At 42.9% G+C, this 21,845-nt stretch overlaps 1 protein-coding gene across 3 annotated transcripts in view; it reads left to right on the top strand.

Moving 5' to 3' along the window:
- Positions 1-21,845, top strand: part of fbxl18 (F-box and leucine-rich repeat protein 18) — a 62,809-nt gene that overhangs the window by 31,651 nt on the left and 9,313 nt on the right. For all 3 annotated transcript variants that reach the window (XM_041207227.1, XM_041207228.1, XM_041207230.1), the window contains 2 exons: positions 1,445-3,024; positions 10,454-10,672. In XM_041207227.1, the coding sequence (XP_041063161.1) occupies positions 1,445-3,024; positions 10,454-10,672 (1,799 nt within the window). The remainder of the gene's footprint in view (positions 1-1,444; positions 3,025-10,453; positions 10,673-21,845) is intronic.

Raw genomic sequence — 21,845 nt, 5'->3', positions numbered from 1 at the left:
GTACTCCCGCCCTCTCTCTCTCTCCCCCTCCCGCCCTCTCTCTCTCTCCCCCCTCCCGCCCTCTCTCTCTCCCCCCCTCCCGCCCTCTCTCTCTCCCCCCTCCCGCCCTCTCTCTCTCCCCACTCCCGCCCTCTCTCTCTCCCCCCTCCCGCCCTCTCTTTCTCCCCCCTCCCGCCCTCTCTCTCTCCCCCCTCCCGCCCTCTCTCTCTCTCCCCCTCCCGCCCTCTCTCTCTCTCCCCCTCCCGCCCTCTCTCTCTCTCCCCCTCCCGCCCTCTCTCTCTCTCCCCCTCCCGCCCTCTCTCTCTCTCCCCCTCCCGCCCTCTCTCTCTCTCCCCCTCCCGCCCTCTCTCTCTCTCCCCCTCCCGCCCTCTCTCTTTCTGTTCCCCTCCCGCCCTCTCTCTCTCTCTCTCCCCCTCCCGCCCTCTCTCTCTCTCTCTCCCCCTCCCGCCCTCTCTCTCTCTCCCCCCTCCCGCCCTCTCTCTCTCTCTCCCCCCTCCCGCCCTCTCTCTCTCTCTCCCCCCTCCCGCCCTCTCTCTCTCTCTCCCCCTCCCGCCCTCTCTCTCTCTCTCCCCCTCCCGCCCTCTCTCTTTCTGTTCCCCTCCCGCCCTCTCTCTCTCTCTCTCCCCCTCCCGCCCTCTTTCTCTCTCTCGCCCCCTCCCGCCCTCTTTCTCTCTCTCTCTCTCCCCCCACTACCTGCACAGATACAGCTCCCACCCAAAGGAAGTGCCAGTAGTTTGGTATTTTTCCCATCCAAATTGCTGTCTTGACCATTACGATAGAAATTCTGAATTGATTTATGTTTTAACGGTGAAGAGCTGACTTCCTTGTACAGAAAAAAACTGTGCAAACTGACCTATTCAAAAGCGACAAGACTATTTTAAGTTGGTTTTGACGCCAAACTCCTCTACTTCACTCAGGTGTCATGTTCATGTGTGAACACACTGATTGTTATTAAGCTTCAGTTGTAGAGAGCTTCATGATTAGCAGACTCTTGTCCTGTCTGATATCACTCATTTCTACTTTACAATGGAGGATCTCTGAATGGTAACCAGGAGTGGGAGCCTTTTCCGTTCTCCACCTCTTAGGGACTAGGAAGCTACAGTGCAGCACCCTACTAAGATCTGAGCTACTGCCCAGGGGCTTTCCCTTGACTTTAGACCTCTACCACGTTCACTGAGCCTTAATGTTCACTGGCAAGATTTGTTCTGGCTGGGGATTCAATTCAAAAAGATGTGAAGCAGCCAATGAGCTGTAAGCTGACTGTTCAGTGAAAGGAAAGAAAGGTTGAACACAATCCAGCAGCCAATGGGCAATGGACAAAGGTATCACTTTGGCTCAACTGTAAGATTGTAAATACACGGCTCATATTTATCATAAACTGAGCTTTTTCTTAAATTACATTTCCCTTTCATAGCCTTGAACTAAATTTGTGTTTTGTTTCTAGGAAAATGACACCAAGGTGACTTCTCTCCTGAAAGAAATAGCTAGTGACATTCAACTGCTGAAACTGAGTGGCTGCTATTGGTTGTCTGGCTCAACCATTGATCAGGTGGCAAAGTGTAAAAACATCCTGAAGCTTGACCTGACAGGATGCCGCATGACATCACTGCGCCTCTCCAGGATGCTGTCTGTACTCCGGAACCTGCGCTCTCTTGCTTTAGACGTCAGCCAAGGATTTGATGTTGGCCAACTTAACAGTGAATGTAAGGCAACACTTGGCAAAGTAACTGAACTCAAGCAGACTTTATTCACCCCTTCCTATGGCGTTGTCCCTTGCTGTACCAACCTGGAGCGGCTGTTGCTTTATTTCGAAATCCCTGACCGGACTCGAGAGGGTGAAATGCTTTCGGGCCAGCTGATGGTTGGACAAAGCAACATCCCCCACTATCAAAATCTCAAGGTATTCTATGCAAGGTTGTCTCCAGGCTATGTTAACCAGGAAGTCGGGAGGTTTTACCTATCTGTGCTGAGTATTCGGACTCCGGAGAACCTGCGTGCCTTTATCCTATCTGTCCCTGGGGTTTTTGTTGACACCGGATGCTCCACACGGAACTTCCTAGATTGCATGACTAAAAACTTTAGCTTGGAAGCATTGCAGCTCCCTCGTTCCTGGCTGAATGGATCCTCGCTCCTACACTCGTCACTTCTGCACACCATTACGTTGAGCAACCCTGTCTATTTGAACTTCAGCCACTGCATCCTGTCTGGCTGCCAGTTGAGCCATCAAATAATTAACGGCGGCAGAAATGTCCAGTCGTTAGTTAGCTTGAACCTCAGCGGCTGCGTCCACTGCCTGCTGTCGGACTGCTCCGTCTTTCGCAAGGCCAAAGATGACATTGATTTTGATGTGGTGGAGGCACTGGTGAACTGTTGCCCCAACCTGAGGCACCTGAATCTGTCTGCAGCTCACCACCACAGCCCCGAAGGGGCGGGAAAGCACTTGTGCCTGCTGCTGGCGAGGTTGAAACAGTTGCGCTCGTTATCGCTCCCCGTGTGTTGCATTGTGCAAAGTGCCAAAAGCGCCGACAAGCTCCCTAACCACACGGTGCCGGTCTTGGGGGCGCAGTCTGTGCGCCGGGGTCTGGGCAAGAAGGTTCGCATTGGAGTTCCCACCTACCCCAAGAATATCCAGGAGCAGCTGTCGCTGAACTTGCCAGCAACGGTGTTTGGGACTCTCCTGGAGAATGTACCCTTCTTGGAAGAGCTTGAGCTGATTGGCTCCAGTTTTTCCTCGAACGTGCCTCGAAACGAGCCGGCCATCCGGAACCTGCAGCCGCCCTGCGACCGTGCGCAGCGGATCCGAGACGAAGAGCTGGCACTCATTGGACAGCTGCAGCGCTTGCACAGCCTGACTTTGGCCCAGCTTCCTGGCATTCTTTCTGGGTCAGGGCTGATTGGCATTGGACTGAAGTGTCAGCAGCTACAGACATTGTCCCTGGCAAACCTTGGCCTGTTGGGGAAAGTTGCTTACATGCCAGCCTTGTGTGAAATGCTGAAACACTGCAAACAATTGAAGGACTTGAGGTGAGCGCATATCTTTATTAGAATTTGAAGTTTTGATACACACACACTCTGGAAGTAAAGGATTCACCGTTTACAGTCATAACAGCATTTCATGTCTTAATGCGAAGTAGCCTGTAATCCTCCATGTGAGAGAGAGAATTGCATTTATAGCATCTTTTTAAAGTCCTCAGGATATCCAAAGTGCTTCACAGTCAGTGAACTATTTAAGTGCAGTCACATGTTATGTAGGCATGTCTGGTTACCAACTTGCACATAAGAGTTCAACACAGAACAATGAAATAATTGACCAGTAATGGTGGTGTAGTAATTACTAGTAATTTGAGAGGTCTGTGCGAATATTTCAGAATTGCCCAGGTACGTATGTCCTGTCCACAAAAAGCAGGGCAAATTCAACCAGCCAATTATAGGCCCATCAGTTGACTCTCAGTCATCAGTAAAATAATGCAAGGGGTCATCAACAGTGCTATCAAGCAGCACATATTCAATAACCTGCTCACTGACGCTCAGTTTGTGTTCCACCAGGGCCACTCGGCTCCAGACCTCATTATAGACTTGATCCATATATGGATAAAAGAGTTGAACTCCAGAGGTGAGATGAGAGTGACTGCCTTTGACATCAAGGCAGCATTTGACCAAGTGTGTCATCAAGGAGCTCTAGCAAAAAGATGATGGGAATAGGGGCAGTGGTGGTGGGAGAGTCTCCATTACTTGCAATCATACCTAGCGCAAAGGAAGATGGTTGTGGTTGTTGGAGGTCAATTATCTCACTTCCAGGAAATCACCACAGGAATTTTTCAGGATAGCGTCCTTGGCTCAACCATCTTCAGCTGCTTCATCAATGACCTTCCCTCCATCATAAGGTCAGAAGTGGGGACATTCGCTGCTGATTGTGCTATTCAACACCATTTGCCAACTCCTCAGATACTGAAGCAGTTCATGTCCATATGCAGCAAGACCTGGACCACATTCAGGCTTGGGCTGACAAGTGGTAAGTAACATTTGCAGCACAGAAGTGTGATGCAATGACCATCTCCAACAAGGGAGAATCTAACCATCTCTCATTGACATTCAATGGCATTGCCATCACTGAATCCCCCACTATCAACATCCTGGGGATTACCATTGACCACAAACTGAACTGGACTAGCCATATAGATACTGTGGCAGCAAGAGCAGGTAAGAGGCTAGGAATCCTACAGAGAGCAACTCACCACCTGACTCCTCAAAGCCTGTCCACCATTTACAAGGTACAAGTCAGGGGTGTGATGGAATACTCTCCAATTGCCTGGATGAGTGCAGCTTCAACAACACTCAAGAAGGTGGACACAATCCAAGACAAAACAGTCCATATGAATGACACCCCATCCACCATCTTCATCCACAGCCTCCACCACTGAGGTAGAGTGGCAGCAGTGTGTACCATCTACAATAGGCTCATTCAGCAGCACCTTCCAAACCCATATCCTCTACCATCTAGAAGGACAAGGGCAGCTGATGCATGGGAACACCACCAGCTGCAAGTTCCTCTCCAAGCCACTCATCATCCTGACTTGGAAATATATTGCCATTCCTTTACTGTCACTGGGTCAAAATCCTGGAACTCCCTCCCTAACAGCACTGAGGGTGACTCACCACCACCTTCTCAAAGGCAATAAATGCTGGCCTAGCCGGCAATGCCCACATCCCATGAAAGAAAAAAAAATTGACTTAAGTCCATTCATGGCAGATGGAGAATTTTTTTTTTAATAAGATGGAAATGAAATTTAAAAAAAACTGGCATCCGCAAAGTAAAAGTGACTATTATTGGAATTTTGTAAAAATTCAATTGGTTTGTTCATGTCCTTTAGGGAAGGAAACCTAGCATCCTTACCCGGTTCCACACCAATGCCTAACTGCCCTTTGAAGCAGCTGAACAAGACACTCAGCTCTGCTGCTTATTTGTGCACACACTCTTCCTCTTGTTCAAAACTCTGTTTAACTACCACAGTGATTTGTGGCATGTTTTATTGAATTGTTCATTTCACTCTGTATGCCATAGATGGGGAAAAAGATTATGACTGTTTGCATCAATGGAGCACTTTCCTTTTCCTCTGTTTTTGTTATTCTGTCCTTGAGTTAATTTTGTTCAGTGCCACATTGTTCGTTTGTGGAGTTTGATTTTCTGAGACAAATACTTAGACCCCTGAGAGTAATATTTTTGATCCAACAAATGCTTATTCATTAAAGTGCCCAATTAACGTAAGTAAGAGTACAGATTTGAATAGCGTTTATGCGATTGGAATTATGGCTACAGGGAATTCTGCATCACCATCTACAGGATTTAACAGCCAATCGCTATTTACCACCTAATGTGACTTGTGCTGGCCAGACAGCTGCTGCCTTATTTTATTCGTTCATGGGAAGTGAGTGTCACTGGTGAGGCCCAGCATTTATTGTGTCCCAAATTGCTCCTGAGAAGATGTTAGTGAGCTGCCACTTTGAACCACTGCAGGCCATCTGGTGTAGGTACACCACGGTGCTGTTAGGAAGGGAATTCCAAGATTTTTACCCATTGGCTGTGAAGAAATGGCGATCTAGTTCCAAGTCAGGATGTTATGTGGCTTGGAGGGGAACTTGCAGCTGCTGGTGTCCCCGTGCACCTGCTCTCCTGTCCCTCCTGGTGGTAGAGCTTGTGGGTTTGGAAGATGCTGCAGCGTATCTTGTAGATGGTACACACATTGCTGCCACTGTGCTGGTGGCCAAAGGAGTGAATGTTTAAGGTGGTGGATGGGGTGCCGATCAAGCAGGCTGCTTTGTCCTGGATGATGTTGAACTTGAATGTTGTCCAGGTTTTGCTGCAAGCAGGCATGGGCTGCTTTATTAGCTGTGGAAAAGTTAATAGAACTGAACATTATGCAAAATCCCCACCTCTGACCTTGTGATGGAAAGAAGGTCATTGATGAAACAGTTGAAGATGGTTGGGTGTAGGATACTACCCTGCAACCATGTCCTAGGGCTGTGATGATTGGCCTCTAACAACCACAGCTTATCTTGCCTGTCTGGTTTGTTTAATTTAAATATTGCACAAGTTTATCATTTATCTGTCATCTTTATGTTGCTGTTTCTCTCTTTTTTCCACCCTGCACCCTTCTTTTGGGTCTCTTTCTTTTCATACTGGGGTGTAGAAAGCAGCTGCCAATGACAGCACCTGCAGTTTCTCCTTATTTTTGCTGCATTTCCACTCACGTCCTCTTTCCTCTCCTGATCATCATCTTCACTAAACCTACCCTCATCTCTTATTATTTCTTCCTGTTTTTATCCACCTTCCCTTTCCATAACCTGTTGTCTCTCCATTTCCATTTCCACCCTGTGCTCCCTCTTGTCTTCCCCCCTTTTTTCCCCCTAAAATTGCTGCCCCATTGCCTGATCACTTTGACTTTTTCCAACCTCGACCCACCATTGCCCCGACCCTTCTTTTCAATCCCACCACCTTCCTGCTCTCCTCCCTAGTGAATCAACAAAGCCTACAGATTGAATGTTACATTTAAGATCTTTGAAAGTGAAACTAAGTCTAGAAAAGGCACAAACCAGCATCACTTGAGACTGGAAAAGTAAGTGGAGAAACCATTGCAAATGTTTGAGTTTCTTTGTGAAGCATCAAGGTCTTACACTCGCATAGTGACACAGGAAACGAGTGATAATCTGGACAAACATTTCCAAATACAAGACTTGATTTTTTTTTTTTTGCACATCCATCCATAGGTTGAATATAGAATCCTCATGAGGAAAATTTCTGGAAGTAAAGTATAGCCATGATGAAATAAATTGATTCTTTTGGTTAAGATACTTGTAGATCTGCCATGGTGGTGTTTATTGAGCCAGATGACATGAGAATAATGGATGTACTGATGTGTTTTGCTTGCTACATTTTTGCACAATGGTGCAGACTGAAGGAAGACTTGCCATAGTCATAGCAGGGGGAGGGGGATGAAACTTGTTGTTTGAGGCAGACATCATTTTGAGTATGTATGTAAGACTATGGTATATCAGACACATGCTGGATGGGAAACATCCTCTGTGGTGTTGCCCACACTGGGTTAAAGAAGATGCAGATTTGGAATGGCCAGAATCTTGTATCATGTAGCACACATCAGCTGATCTGTGGTGGTGCTCGTGGAGAAAAGTAAAAACAAAATTCTTTTCCTGGGTGTTAGCCACGGCTCAGTGGGAGCACTCTTGCCTTTGAGTCGCAAAGTTCTGGGTTCAAGTCCCACTCCTGGGCGTTAGCACAAAAATCAAGGCTGACGCTATAGTGCAGTACTGAAGGAGTGCTGCACCATCTTTCGGTTGAGACTATAAACCGAGGTCCTATTAACCTGTTTGGGCGGATGCAAAAGATCCAATAGCTCTACCCCTCGTTCGGTTAAAAAAAAACATGGTTTTGATAGGGTAGATACAAAGAGAATGTTTCTCCTTGTGGGAAAGAGCATTACTTCATCATCCAAAGAGTGGTAAGAATGTGGAACTCATTACCACAGGGAGTGATTGAAGTGAGTAGTATAGATGCATTGAAGAGGAAGCTGGACAAGCAGATGAGGGAGAAGGGAATAGAGGGTTATGATGGTAGATTTAAATGAGAAAAGATGGGAGTAGGCTTGAGTGGAGCGTAAATACTGGCATGGACTGGTTGGGCTGAATGGCCTGTTTGTGCCATATATCCTATGTAAAACAGGTATTCACGTTGTTTGTGGGAACTTGGGTGCAAATTAGTTGCTGCATTTCTTACATTACAACAGTGACTGCACTTCAAAAATACTGCATTGGCTATAAAGCGATGTCTGATGATCATGAAAAGTACTATATATATGCAAATCTTTTTCCTGCAACTGCGCCTTGTTCCATTTCTCTAGTTTTGTCATTGACTTCCTCACTGTTCTTTTCTCCTGTCACTATGTAAGTTTCTTTCTCTGGTACCTTTCTGAATCCATCACTGTGGCTCTCACACACATCTCTATCCCTCTTTGTATTCAGTTTCTATACCTGTCACTTTAATTTTGAAGTCTAGCTTACACAGCAAGATGGTACATGTGCCAAGTGGCATTGAGGACTGAGATTTAGCAGGGAGAGGCTGCCAGGGAGCTGAAGGGATAAATTTATTGTAAGGGAGAAAATAAGACATAGGGCCTTAAGAAAACATGGAGATGATGTGGCCTGTAGTAGGTGTGTTGAAGTCATTGGGTGTGGAACTAATTCCCATTAGGGAATTGGGAGTACAAAATGGGATTATGACACTAGGAGGAAGGTGGTGGCTGAATTACTTGACAGGTAGGAGTGTAGTGGGGCTAGCCTGTGTCAGCAAGAGATTCTGAGAGAAACTGGGGAAGAGGTTTTGAGGTTTAAGCATGTGTCAGAGGCTTTAAGGGTGGGTTCATTGGAAGGCTTCAACCATGTACACTTGGGCTATGGGAGTAATTAGTGGAGATTGGGTATACTATATTTGGTGGGAGAATCTGGAAAGACTGCACTTTGGTTTGGCAACATCAAGGAAGAAAGGTTCTGTGGTTTGAGAGGCCTGGGCATCTGGAATTTGTTTCTTGGTTAAGGAGGGAAGGAGGAGGAGGCTAAGGTGGTAGGACACAAGTCGCCAACAACAGATGTGGTTTAACAATTTTCCCAGCCCTTTCTCTGACCTTTCCTAGCAGTAGTGATTGATGTTGCGTGGAGTTCCACAAGAAATAGTTGGCCTTCTCCTCAGTTTTTCCTTCACACATCAATCATCACCTCTCTCTTCCTCTTGCCATTTGTTTTGTATCCTTGGCATCCCTTTCCTCCTCCTTGTAAATCACACTCAGATATTCTGCATGTGAGAAGAACTATATGAATATATTTGTTGGTGCACATCATCAAAATAGCTGCTCTTCATCCTTTATTGGCAGAGGTATAGAATATAAAAGTAAGGATATAATGTTGGAATTGTATAAAACACTGGTGAGGCCACAACTGGAGTATTGTGTGCAGTTCTGGTCACCACATTCCAGGAAGGGCGTAATAGCTCTGGAGAGAGCGCAAAGGAGGTTTACAAGAAGGTTGCCAGGGTTAGGAAAGTGTAGCTATGAGGAGAGATTGGATAGGTTGGGGTTATTTTCCTTAGAACAAAGAAGGCTGAGAGGTGACTTGATTGAGGTGTAAAAATTATGAGGGGAATAGATAGTGGACAGGGTAAAATTGTTTCCCTTGGTGGAGAATTCTAGAACCAGGGACATAGATTCAAGATAAGTGGCAGAAGGTGTAGGGGGGACATGAGGAGGAACTTTTTTACGCAGAGGGTAGTAGGTGTCTGGAATTTGCTGCCCAAGTTGGTGGTAGAGGCAGAAACTCTAAACTTTTTTAAAAAGTACCTGGATCTGCACCTTAAATGCTGTAAGCTGCAGGGCTATGGGCCGGGTGCAGGAAGGTGGGATTAGAAAGGGCACCTGGGTGACCTCAGGTTGGCATTGACAAGATGAGCCGAATGGCCTCCTTCTGTGCTGTAACTTTTCTATGGACCTAAGACAGTGAAACTTGGCTGGCTCCTATTTGGCTACGGCAAAATCAAACATGGTACACTCAAGGTCCACATGTACACTTTCCAGCAGGGTCACTGTATTGATCAGGAGAACAAACCCGTTCTCTTCTTTCAATAGAATATTGCCTGATGAGTTCACACATTGCCTTAATAGCAATAAATGCTGACCTTGCCAGTGACGCTCACATGTCCTGAACATTTTTTTTTAGAAAAGTGATTGTTTTTGGAAGCTGAGACATTGCTTGTTCTACTAACTTCTCCTGAAGACTTTGACTCATGCTGAGGTACAATTCTGGGGTATACCAACAAAGTCCCTTGGTGACAAAGGGGTTAGTCTTCATGCTTGTTGCCAGAAGGCGATTATTTGACTGGGGACACAGTCCAGCTGATCTCTGTCTTCAAACTCAAGGGGCTGCTACTTACTGAGGTTCAAAATGACACAGGCGATAGAATCTGGGAATGTAAACCTGAGGCACGACAGTCAAGGTCGCAGAGTTACAGCGTGATAAGTTTATGTAGGCAGATTTCATTCTAAAGGCGGATATAGGAATTTATAATAGGGAAAATTTGACAGGAAATGTGGAGTTACAAGATTTTTTTAAATATAGGTATAATTCCTTCCTGTCAACTTAGTACTGATGGAGTGACCTACCCGAATTGGCAACTAGACCCATTCCAAGTAGACAGAAATTAAAGTTGAAGTTTTAACAAAGCAGTAAAATATGCATATGTTTCTATTATTGCTCAAATAATTTATATTTGAACCTTCTTGGGTGGGATGGACCTAATGAGAAGTGCAGATGTACTTTGAAAGCTGGTACTTTACAGGGTTGTAGAACACATTTGTCTGATTTGCATTTTATTGTTGTTTTATTCCTCCTGCAGACTAGAACAGCCATACTTGTCAGCAAGTGCGCAGTTCTTCCAAGCACTGGGCCACTGCTCATCACTGGAACGATTCTGCATTGTCTCTCGGCATGGAACTTTCCAGCACGATGCGGTGATATCGTTCATGACCAAGTGCCCGGATGTTGTTATGTGTCACATGTTCACAGGAGAAACTCTAGTGGCGTGCAAGAACCTTCAGCAAGCACTGATTCAGGGGTAAGTGAGGGGGTGGGGGTGGGGGGAGTAGCTTGCATCTGCAAGCAGCAAGTCAAAGCTGCAATAGGTAAAAGGAGCCAACGCACGAGGTTTCTAATACCTTATGCGGAAGTACACCAGAGGGCTAATGGGTCTGATAAATGCTAAAGTTCGTCAGATAACCAGCAGGTTGCCTCTTATCCCATCAATACATTTACTTTGGTTGAAGTGTTATTTAAAGGAATTAACATTTCATAATTAAAACCATTTTTAAACACTTAAGATCAAAGGACTTAGGAGCAGGAGTAGGCCATGCGCCCCTTCAAACCTGCTCTGTCATTCGATAAAGATCATGGCTGATCCAATTGTGGCCTCGACTCCACTTTCCTGTCTGCCCTTCATAACCCTTGATTCCTTGTCTATCAAAAATATATCTAAGTCAGCCTTGAATAAATTCAATGACCCAACCTCCACTGCTTCCTGGGGAAGAGAATTCCAGAGACTAATGACCATCTGAGAGAAAAAATTTCTCCTCATCTTTGTCTTAGATGGGAGACCCTTTATTTTTCAACTGTACTCCCTAGTTCTAGTCTCCGCCATAAGAGGAAACATCCTCCCAGTGTCCACCCTATCCAATCCCCTCAGGATCTTGTATGTTTCAATAATATTACCTCTCACTCTTCTAAACTGTAATGGGCATTGGTCCAACCTGATCAACCTTTCTTCTTAAGATAAGCCTTTCATCCCAGAATGAGCTGTGAGCCTTCTCGGAACTGTTTCTAATGCAATTATATCCTTTTGCAAATAAGGAGATGAAAACTTTACCTAGAACTCCAAATGCAGCCTCACCAAGGCCCTGTACAGCTGCAGCAAAACTTCCCTACTTTTATATTCAATTCCCCTTGCGGTAAATGACAGCATTCCATTTGCCTTCCTAATCACTTGCTGTACCTGCATACTAATGTTTTGTGTGTTATACCACAAGGTGCCTAGTTCCTGCTCAGGTTGTCACCTTTTCTGTATTTATGATGCTAGGTGCTGGAATACAAAAATATAGTTAGCCCCCCCAAATTTCTGATGGTTCAGAGTGTGGGTGATACAGGTGTGGCACTTTGATAACACAACTGGAAGGTTTAACTGAGCTCAGCTTGGATGGTTGTAGAGGGGCCTACAATTGGCTTCAAGTGTTACTATGTAAAGGGGGAGAGTAAAAAGTCAGGAGTGTGATGGAATACTCTTCACTTGCCTGGATGAGTGCAGTTTCAACACCACCACCTAGGACACAGTAGCCCACTTGATCGGCACCCCATCCACCATCTTCAACATCCACTTCCTCTATCACCGACATACAGTGGCAGCGATGTATACCATCTACAAGTTGCGCTGCAGCAACTCACCAAGGCTCCTTAGACAGCACCTTTCAAACCTGCAATTCTAGCACCTAGAAGGACAAGGGCAGCAGATGCATGGGAATGCCATGACCTGCAAGTTCCACACCATCCTGACTTGGAAATATATTGCCGTTCCTTCACTGTTGCTGGGTCAAAATCCTGTAACTCCCTCCCTAACAGCACTGTGGAGGTACCTATACCACATGGACTGCAGCGGTTCAAGAATGCGGCTCACTATTGCCTTGAGGACAATTTGGATTGGGCAATAAATGCTGACCTAGCCAACCACCCCCACACCCTGTGAAAGAATAAAAACAAACAGCCAGCGCTCCCATTTTCTGATTACTATCCAGTGATTCTTGTTGGAACTATGTATGTTTGGATGCCCATCAATGATTGTGATACTACCCTGCTTCCTATCCCAAGTCATCTTGGTTATGTAACTTATTATCATTGCCTTGACTTTAACGCATGAAGGTACCAGAAGGCTACCAGGGCTAGAGCACCAATCCTTGCTTTCTAGAAGAAGGAAAAAATTGGAGGTTGGCATGGAGAAAAAATAGTTTGAGGTCTGAAGTGCTTAGTCTTTCTTTTTGAGGGTTAATGGGGGTTGTTAATACTGCTGTCCCCTGGTGCACGGATCTTGCAGTCAGCAGAAACTCTGCGTTTCACTACAGCAAACTATTTTGAAATGTTGAGTCTTGTGCAGATAACAATAGGAAAACATTGTATATTTTATAAGCACTGGGCAGCTGCATTAAAACATTTTGAAGTTTTGTCATAATATTCTCCCTCCACCCTAGATATAGGACAGTTCTACAGATGCTGTCTCTTTCTGCTCCCCTGCATATCGGAGCAAGAGTAATTTTGCTTATTAGAATAGCAAGGCTTGAAACATCACTTTAAATCAATTTGAGCATTTTGAGATTTCTTTACTCTTTCAGTAGGGGGTGATATTGTAAGAGGTATCAGACTAGTTGTTTTCTATCTTTCATGCATGCGCATTATGAAGCTTGTTCTGTAACCTAAACACTATAATGGAATTGAATGGGACTAAAGTATTCTAAGTGTTTTACTGCTATTATTGTGACATGTTAAACATCATCTCTAAATGGTGTTTCAGCAGAAAGGTAGCAAATTGTTCAGTATTTTTTTTATCTTACTCTTACTCTTGCACTGCATCACTCGAGCACGTTTGGTGTGAATAAAAGAGCAGCAGTGGCGCAGAGTTATTAGTGGATTGTTTGATTTATATGGTCGATGTGGACTCATAAATGATTCATGTGTACATTATCCTTTTCATAATGGATAGAGGTACTTAATCCCTCTGGATTTCCAGAAAATGTTATCTGTAATCTACATTCTCGTGTGTGATATATGTGTCTTTGAAGGTAGCTGCACTTTGGAAGGAGAAGATGGGAGGGAAGAAGAAAAGAACGGCTTTAAATTAAGGAGTGCTGAAGTGTAAAAGGCTGGGGTAAAAAAATACAATCAGAAGGGGAGATACAAGGAAAAACTAATAGCAAAGAAAAGAGACGCTGAGAATATGCAATGCCCAGCAGCATAGTGAATTGCACTCTTTTGCTCACTCCCCAATTGAAGATGTTGCCCAAAGGGCTTGAGTTGAGTGGATTTTTTTTTCCCTTATGAACCCGAGCTTCTATAATGCATGCTTTGAGTTCGTTGTAGATTGCTTACAACACCGGTCCATTTGCAGGGCATACTTTGGATTTTAAGTATGTGGCCACTGCTGAATCAATTGCTGATTCTGTTGTGGTCACCTCTCTGAAACATGCATGTTTCCCTGACGCATGCACCAATTTATTTTCCCGGTGTCACCATGCAGTAGGTTATTGTGTGGGAGGTTTTGCCTTCTTTTACTTTCACCACCCCAAGCTTATTTATGCTATATTTTTACTGGAATGAAGTTAATCAAATGAGGCCAAGTGATATTAATAAAGGACGTAGAATAAAAAGGGTGAGCCCTTGCTGGCTTTTTGAAGCCATAGCATTCACGGTTCACACTTTCTGCTGCTATGAAATCAGTTACAGATCACACCAAGTAGTATGGAATGGGCTTTTTGACAGCTAGTTGTTAGATGTTGTGCTCTGCAGTCTGCTGTTTATGGATTCCTTCGTGCCAGGGCAAAATGGATCCTCATCCAGCTTCTAAGGATAATAGTATCTTGGAAAAGATGGCACACATTTTTAAGGAAAACAGCATTAACCTTTATTTTGAGTTCTATCGATCATATTGGCTCATGGTGAAAGTCTAGATGAACCCTTCCACTGTGATAATCCCTCTGCCAACCTCTGTGATTTTAATCTCCAGTAACTTTAGGATGCATAGTTTATCTCCAGCAATTTGAAGGTGATATGGAGGGAATTTACAGAGGAACTGTTTAGACAGGTTTGCCACATTTACCAGTGCATTCATAGGTGGGTTATCAGTCATGATGGATCTGGCAAATTGTTTCAACATGACTGACTTGGTGCTATAAGCAAGGTTTCTACTTGAAAGCCGCTGATGATCCATTTAAATGGAAATATGAAGTGTTAATGTAAAAAAATTTAGTCAGCTTGGTAGGAATTAAAAATGAACAGTGGTAGTTTTTCTAGTGGCAGAAGGACATGATCCTATCCAGAAATTATGAATCGGATGCAGTAACTCTCCCTTCAGGCTTGAGATGTACACTAATAGTTTGCATTAATTGCCAATTTTTTAAACCTGTTTCTTCCAAATCAGCAGTCACAATTTAATTCAATCTATACTGTGCTGTATTGTTCCCTTTTCTGTTGTCTTCCCACTACCCCCACTCATGCTTTTTCTCAAAGTATTTATTGCATTGCTTTTGTCTGTGAGGATCCAGGCCACAGATGACTCTGGTTCACCAACAGGAGCCATGTTTGTTGTAGCCTGTGTCAGCTGTGACTCAGTGGGTAATGTTCTCACCTCTGAGTCAATATTACAGAGAAAACTACACAATATTACATAAAAACCCAATGTAGTACTGAAGGAGTGCTGCACTGTCTTGAGTTGCCATTTTTCTTGCAACGTTATACAAAAGCTCTGTTTGGTCCCTCAGGTGGATGTAAAATATCCTATTGCATTATTTGGTGATGAACAGGGGAGTTATCTCTGGTGTCCTGGACAGTATTTGTCCTCAATCAAAACCCAAAAACAAATTAACTGGATTTTATCACCTGATGTGCACAAATTGCTACTGTTACCCACCTTACAACAGTGACTACACTTCAATAGTACTTCATTGGCTGTGAAGTGCTTTCTGACATCCTGAGCATGGGAAAGACACTATGGAAATGCAAGTCTTTTTCGTTTAGATTTAAAAGAATGCTGCCTGTCCACAAATTGAACAGTGTATTGTTGAGCAGGCACTCCACCTAGTGGCTCAGCTAAAATTGACCAAAATTAAGGTCGTAAAGGCAGTTTGGTGGATTTCTCTAACAGAGTGTCACAGAGTCATAGACCTGTTAAGCTATTGATTTATTTGCTATTGGCTGTTTTTATGTTTTAGTTAAGTAGAATACAAATGCAGTACTGCCTAAAACCCCGCCCCCTCAGCCTCTTTTTTCTATTACTTCTCCCTCTCTTTCCCAATGGCTAGTATTCCTTGTTGGGGGATTGTTCTAGTTGCCATTTGACTTCTGTTGACATCTGTAAGCTGAGACTATGAAAGCTCCAACTGGCCAAGAATGAGCCAGGCTCAATCTTGACATTGACTTGAATATCTTGAGGTCATTCCGGCCTGTAATACTTAAGGACAAGGAGGGGAGAAATGAGTGAAAGAACAATTGAAGAAACCTCCAGCTTAATGGTGTTTACTACTTGTTACAAAGTAGAAATCTTCATTGTTAATATTTTCTTTGGCAGCTCTGCTCATTGTATTCAACCTTTTATTTTCCATTCATTCTAGTATTTGGTTTTTATATTTGTGTTTATTTCAGATATAGATATGCTTCCTAATATGAAAGCACCCCTGATTGTTCATTGGGTAGAGGGGTAGTCCCAAAATAAAATCAGAATGCTGTAAATACTCTGCAGCCCAGGCAGCTGTGGACAGAGAAATAGAGTTGACATTTCAGGTCAGTGACCTCTTGTCAGAACCGATATCTGCAGTGTTTGATTTTGTAGCGATACTGTGCCATAATGTTCAAGCTGGTCTCAAGTTTGGATCCTGGCTCTATGTTGAGTTCGCCAGTTGGTTGGGGAACGGGAGTGGTGGAGTTGGGAGACTGTTGGAGCAGGTGGAAGGCAGAACTATATTTCATCACTATTCTGTGACACTGTTGCAGTATGTGTTTGTGGTCAAATGACAGAATCTATGCACTTTGCAGCAGCTCTGTATCCTAGCTGAAGATAGGCCACTGAGATGAGTTACAGGAGAGCTGCTAGCGCACATTCCTAATTCACCTTAAGCTACTGCCTCCAGAAGAGGAAGAAAAATGAAGAGGAAGAAATATCTGCAGCCTGTACTGACCTATATTTAATGTTGTAGGTGCATTACTCGCATCCTTTTTCAGTTTTTTAGCAAAAGCTCACTGCACTGATTTAAAACTCTCCTGATTCCTAACATAGTCATTATTTGAACACCTAGAATTTTTCTTTGATCATGAAACACTTCAACCTGAAGTGCATCAATTTTTCTCTTCAAAGTTGCAGTTAAGGTCTAAACTTTGTTTTTGTCATTGAAGTATATAAAAGAAATTGAGCGTCAGATATCTCCTAGTTCTACTTTTATAAAGTTTAGTGTTATGCCAAAAATCAGTGGAAATAGAAGTCTTGGATTTTTGTGGATGTGTAAAAGCAGGAGTGTGTGTGTGTGTGGGGGGGGGCGGGGGGGGGGGAGATGGGGGTTGAAGTCTGAAAGTGTATCCTGATACGACAAAGCACAGATGCACTCCTTCATTCATTAGTCATGCATTACGCCTCATTGAAGACCAGATTTCTAGGCTTAGTGAGCACTATCTGTCTACTGCAATCTCACCAGCGCGATGAGAGTAGGCGGGGGAAATAAGCCAGCCTTTGTTCTGAAGTGCAGACGTCACAGGCAACTAACTTACGAATAACCAAGCTGTATGAATTTTCCAGTGCAAAACAGGCACCCAATACTCAGCTAGTGGGCAGTCGTCTTCATTAGTTTATGTATAACAGACTATGGCACTTAATTCTTCTAATTTAGAGCACTTTTTGATTCAGCCAAGTCTGAGCTGACAATTTAATACATCTTCTTTGGGTTCTTCCATTATATAATGTAAGGAGCTGGATTTATGTCTCCATTGCACCCTAAATCTTCAGGATGGATTTTTTAAACACCTGGATTTTTTAAACAAAGGGAATGGTCTTTTGATGCCACCTGATCAGCTCAATGACGCACCTTATTGCACTCGTCATTGAGCACTGTGTGGGAATCTGGGTCCACAAGCTGGTGAGTAGGGACATGTTGCTCTAACCATTGGTGCTCTGAACCTGCCACCTGCAAAAATCTAATAAGGTAGAGGTATACAGATATTTAAACATGATTGAGTTCATTGGTATGAAGGATTAGCTTCCAAGGGAGGAATCAAAATCCCAAACTGGATTCTACTCCTCTCTGGAACTTTTCATTTGAAAAGTTCAGACTTTAAGGTCATTAAGTGGAGCACTTCATGATTGTAGTATATTCCATTTTGGTGATGAGGAAGGATCTCATCTGGCATCAAGCCATTTCTTTTCTGTGACTCAGTTGTTTGTGGCATTGTTTTGTAGTTTAAAGGAAGGACAGCAAGAAGAGCTTTGGCAATTTTAAATGGAAATAAGCACAACATTAAAATCAGTAACTAAATAGTTACTGATGAGAATAGTAAAAAACACTTCACAGGGGAAATTAACTGTGTAGTAGCTAACTAGCACACTAAATAGACCAAGGTGTATGTGTTTTCTTTTGTGTATGGGCCTGCTTAATTGTACCTGTCTGCTTCATTTAGGTTCCATTTTTTTAGCCTTGTGTCCAATGCAATGAGTGACAGATTGAATTCCAGCAGCCACTAGCTGTCAAGGTTTCATATCAGAATGTGGATAGTGGTTATTGAGCAAGCTATTGGAACTACTGCTGCTGAGTGTAACCCTGTCCCTGTACATGTACCTCCAGCTGGTCAGCATTTCAGAAATGAGATCCCTGGCTAATGTTTTGTTTTCCCCGCACCAGCATAAGGATGCACCTTCATTATAGCATCCACGATGACACCCTTAGTGATGCCCACTAACTGGTCTATATTATGCAGTGTTTATTTCCCCACTGAGTCATTGGGGGAGCTATCTTAAAGACTGACTTGCATTTTATATATTGTCTTTCAAGGCCTCCTGATGTCCCAAAGCACTTTACAACTAATGAAGTATTTTTGAAGTGTAGCCACTAATTTTTAACATTTTTATCCAAAAGACAGCACCTTTGACTAGATTTGTTGCTCAATTGTCAAGTGAGACTGAACCTACACCCTTCTGAGTCAAAGGTGAGATCTACTGAGCTACAGCTGGCATCAATCCTAAAGACACTTTTTGTTTGTTGAAGGATGAGCAAGCTTATGATGGGAGTGTTGCTTTCTTTTTCCACTTCCCCGTTGGTGCTTGGAAAAAGCTTACTGACTATTGCCAAAAATGACTGGATCACAAATTTGAAACATTGAAGTGCTGCTATTTTTTAAAATATACTTTGTACAAAAAAAGCTCAGGAGAAATAGATCTAACTGTTCACTTCATCCCTAGCATTGTAAAATGTATCTTACCCTAAACCACATGATCTGGTCTATCAATGTTGGCAAGTTGAGTTGCTGATACCTGATCATGTTTTGGAAAAAAAATCACACCAAGTTTTCCTGGTAAATAAATTGACTGACCTGTAAATAATCTGTAAATTTAGGCACTTAAATGCCAGTTTAATATCAGATTACATTGTGTAACCCAGAAAAACAAGGCATCAATATTTAGTTCATAATAATGATCACTTGGGCAATAGAAGCAGCTGTTCAAAGGACTCTGGTTTGCTAGACCATTATAACATTTAGATACAAATACTAGGAACTAAGGCACAATAAGATTCCCATTTATTTATACAATGATCCCAACTTGGAACTGGCTGGGCAGACTTACTGAGCTAATGGTGAGATAACATTGAACTAATGTCTGATACAGTTGTTGGCTCAGGATGTTTTGATGTTTCATGCTAAATTCACCCCTTGTCTAATTTAGCCAGGCAACTGCTCTGATGTCATAGTTAACCATCATAGTTTGGTTAAATATTCAAGTAATAAGATGTCAGTTTTGTTGATGAATAAACTCACCAGTAGTGCTCGTTTCTGGATGTTGATATTGATGAAAGTTGGACTTGCATTGCCCAGCTATAACTGGAGATTGTGCAGAGTTTGAGGAATGTTGATAACTATTCTATACATTGGATTTTCTGGTTCCTGACAAATCAAATCTTTTATAACTGTATAAAATATGGAAATTGCAAAAATATTTGGTATATGAATTTCACTGCCAGTATGATGCTAGGTATGTATATTGTACATCCCAAAGACTGGCAGATCATATCAAACGTGTCCCTTCCACTGTTCACAGCAAGCAAGATACAGATCATACCCAACCAGCCCACGTTTGCAAAACTCGAAACATTGTGTCCAACATTTAAATGTGATTCTGTGATTGGACACCATTTGCTAAATAATCCTCAGTATGCTAAGAATTATTTTGACAACCAGTTTAAGATTTCCAGTTGGGCTCGCAATGTGGCGCATTTGCGTGTAATGGAAGCTACATATATTAGTACATGCAGAGCCTTGTTCTTTGAAGACAGAATATGTACACACATTGCACCTGTTTCAACTAAATAAAATAAGTAACAGCAGTTTGCTGGTTCATTCCTCAGGGAAATGCCTTGACCAATCAGTGTCAAGCTGCTTGGTTTAAATTTCAGATAATGTTTGGCAGTTAACTATGAGTTACCATCAATTAATGCATTCTCCATGGCAATGTCTCTGCCATTCAGCATTCTCTTCTCATACCGTATAAATTGTACCCTTCACATTTGGTAATCTTGTGAATTGTCCTGATTGCAAGACGAAAGGCTTCAACAAAAAAAGTATCTTTTTTCAGCAATACTCAAATTGCAATAATATTTTAAAACAATATTACTGAAGCAAATTATTTGGTTAAAGTACATTGCCATTTATAGGACCTTGTGTGCAAATGGACTGTCACATTTGCATTACAACAGTGATTACACTTCAAAAGTGTTTAAGTGGCTGTAAAGTGCTTTGTGTAAAGAATCTATTTTTAATTTTCTTTGGACTGTGGCTTTAAAAACTACCATGGCTGCAGTTAAAAGACATGTTCACTGGAACAGGATGAAGAATACCTACAATGTTGCTATCCTGGGGCATAGGGTGCCATGAGAGAACAGGATGGTGCCGGAAAGGAGTTCTGGACTGGGGGAACTGCCTAATGACAGCATTTTAATTGGTTCCTGACCAAGTGACCAGGGTTTTGTGTGGTAACAGTGCAGACAGAACAGCTCTTTGCTGCAAAAAGGGAAGACATGAAACCTCTCTCCCTTGTATTTTATACTCCAGCAATTCTGTCAATAGCTAGCTGGCTATCTGTCACATCCCTAACTTGCTTTCTCTGAAAAATCCCTGTCAAGAGGAAAAGGGGAAAAATCACCAGTAGAGACATTGAAAAGCAAGTTTTTCAACCAGTGAACCACAGACTGAAAGTGCTGGGAGACCACCTTGTGTCATCAACAGCAAACTGCAAGGAATTTGGAAGACATCAATCAAAATCAACCCTACTAATCCTATACTCCGGATTGGTGCTATTGAGCTGTTTTATCTGACCCTTAAAAGCCGTGTGTGTGTGTGTAAGAAGGGGTAGAGTTTAAGCTATAGTGTTAGAAGTTAACAGTTCATATTTCTTTCTTTTGCTGCTAGTTAAAGACAATTTGTTCAATAACCAATTATTTACTTTTTAAGTTTACAAACCTGGTGCTCGTATTCTGTTAACCTAAATTAAATAGTTAGGTAGAATTGGGGCAATCTGGTGGTTTGGTCAAACTGTCACATTTGTCATGGCTCAGGGAACAGTGGGGCTTGATATTACAGCGCTCTATCCCCAGTGAGTCGAGATATTTGGCACATCCTAAGACTGAAAAGGACTACATACATGCAAGTTTTTTTTATGTAACAGGAGTCTTAAAGAAACAAGTGGCACATTGGGCTATTCTCCATCGTTTACCTAGCATGGCATCAGGTATATGGGTTGTGCAGCTCACTGGATGTAGGTTAAGTTAATAAACTTCATTTTTAAAAGAAATTCAAATCCAGAAATCAAATAAAATAATTTAGATTGATTTTCTTTTTCCCTTGAAGTGCATTATTAGTGTGATTGTTAACTAAATGGTATTATGTAATGTATGTATTTTAATGGCTTCTGCTGGTTCTGCAGTGAATGTTGCCATGGTGATGCCTTCTCCCAGGCCATCATTGCATGTACGTCTGATATGCAAGCAGATGGTCAAAGAAACTGACAGCAATAACATAGGGGAGTGTGTATGAATGAGAACACTGTAGTCAAGACCAGTAGCGGGTTACTCCATAAATTATTGGGATCTTTTGTGTCTTTTTTGAAAGGCAAAGACATGAAGACCTAGAACAGATCAGCAATTCCAGTCTGACATGCAGATTGCTCATCCATCATGCAATGCCTTTACTGCAGTAATTAGTTAAGATGCCTCCCCTCCCTGAAGTTT

Source organism: Carcharodon carcharias, chromosome 15 (genome assembly GCF_017639515.1).
Source record: "Carcharodon carcharias isolate sCarCar2 chromosome 15, sCarCar2.pri, whole genome shotgun sequence".
Classification (NCBI taxonomy): domain Eukaryota; kingdom Metazoa; phylum Chordata; class Chondrichthyes; order Lamniformes; family Lamnidae; genus Carcharodon; species Carcharodon carcharias.
Note: the sequence above shows the minus strand (reverse complement) of the source record. Positions and strands in the feature narration are given on the sequence as shown.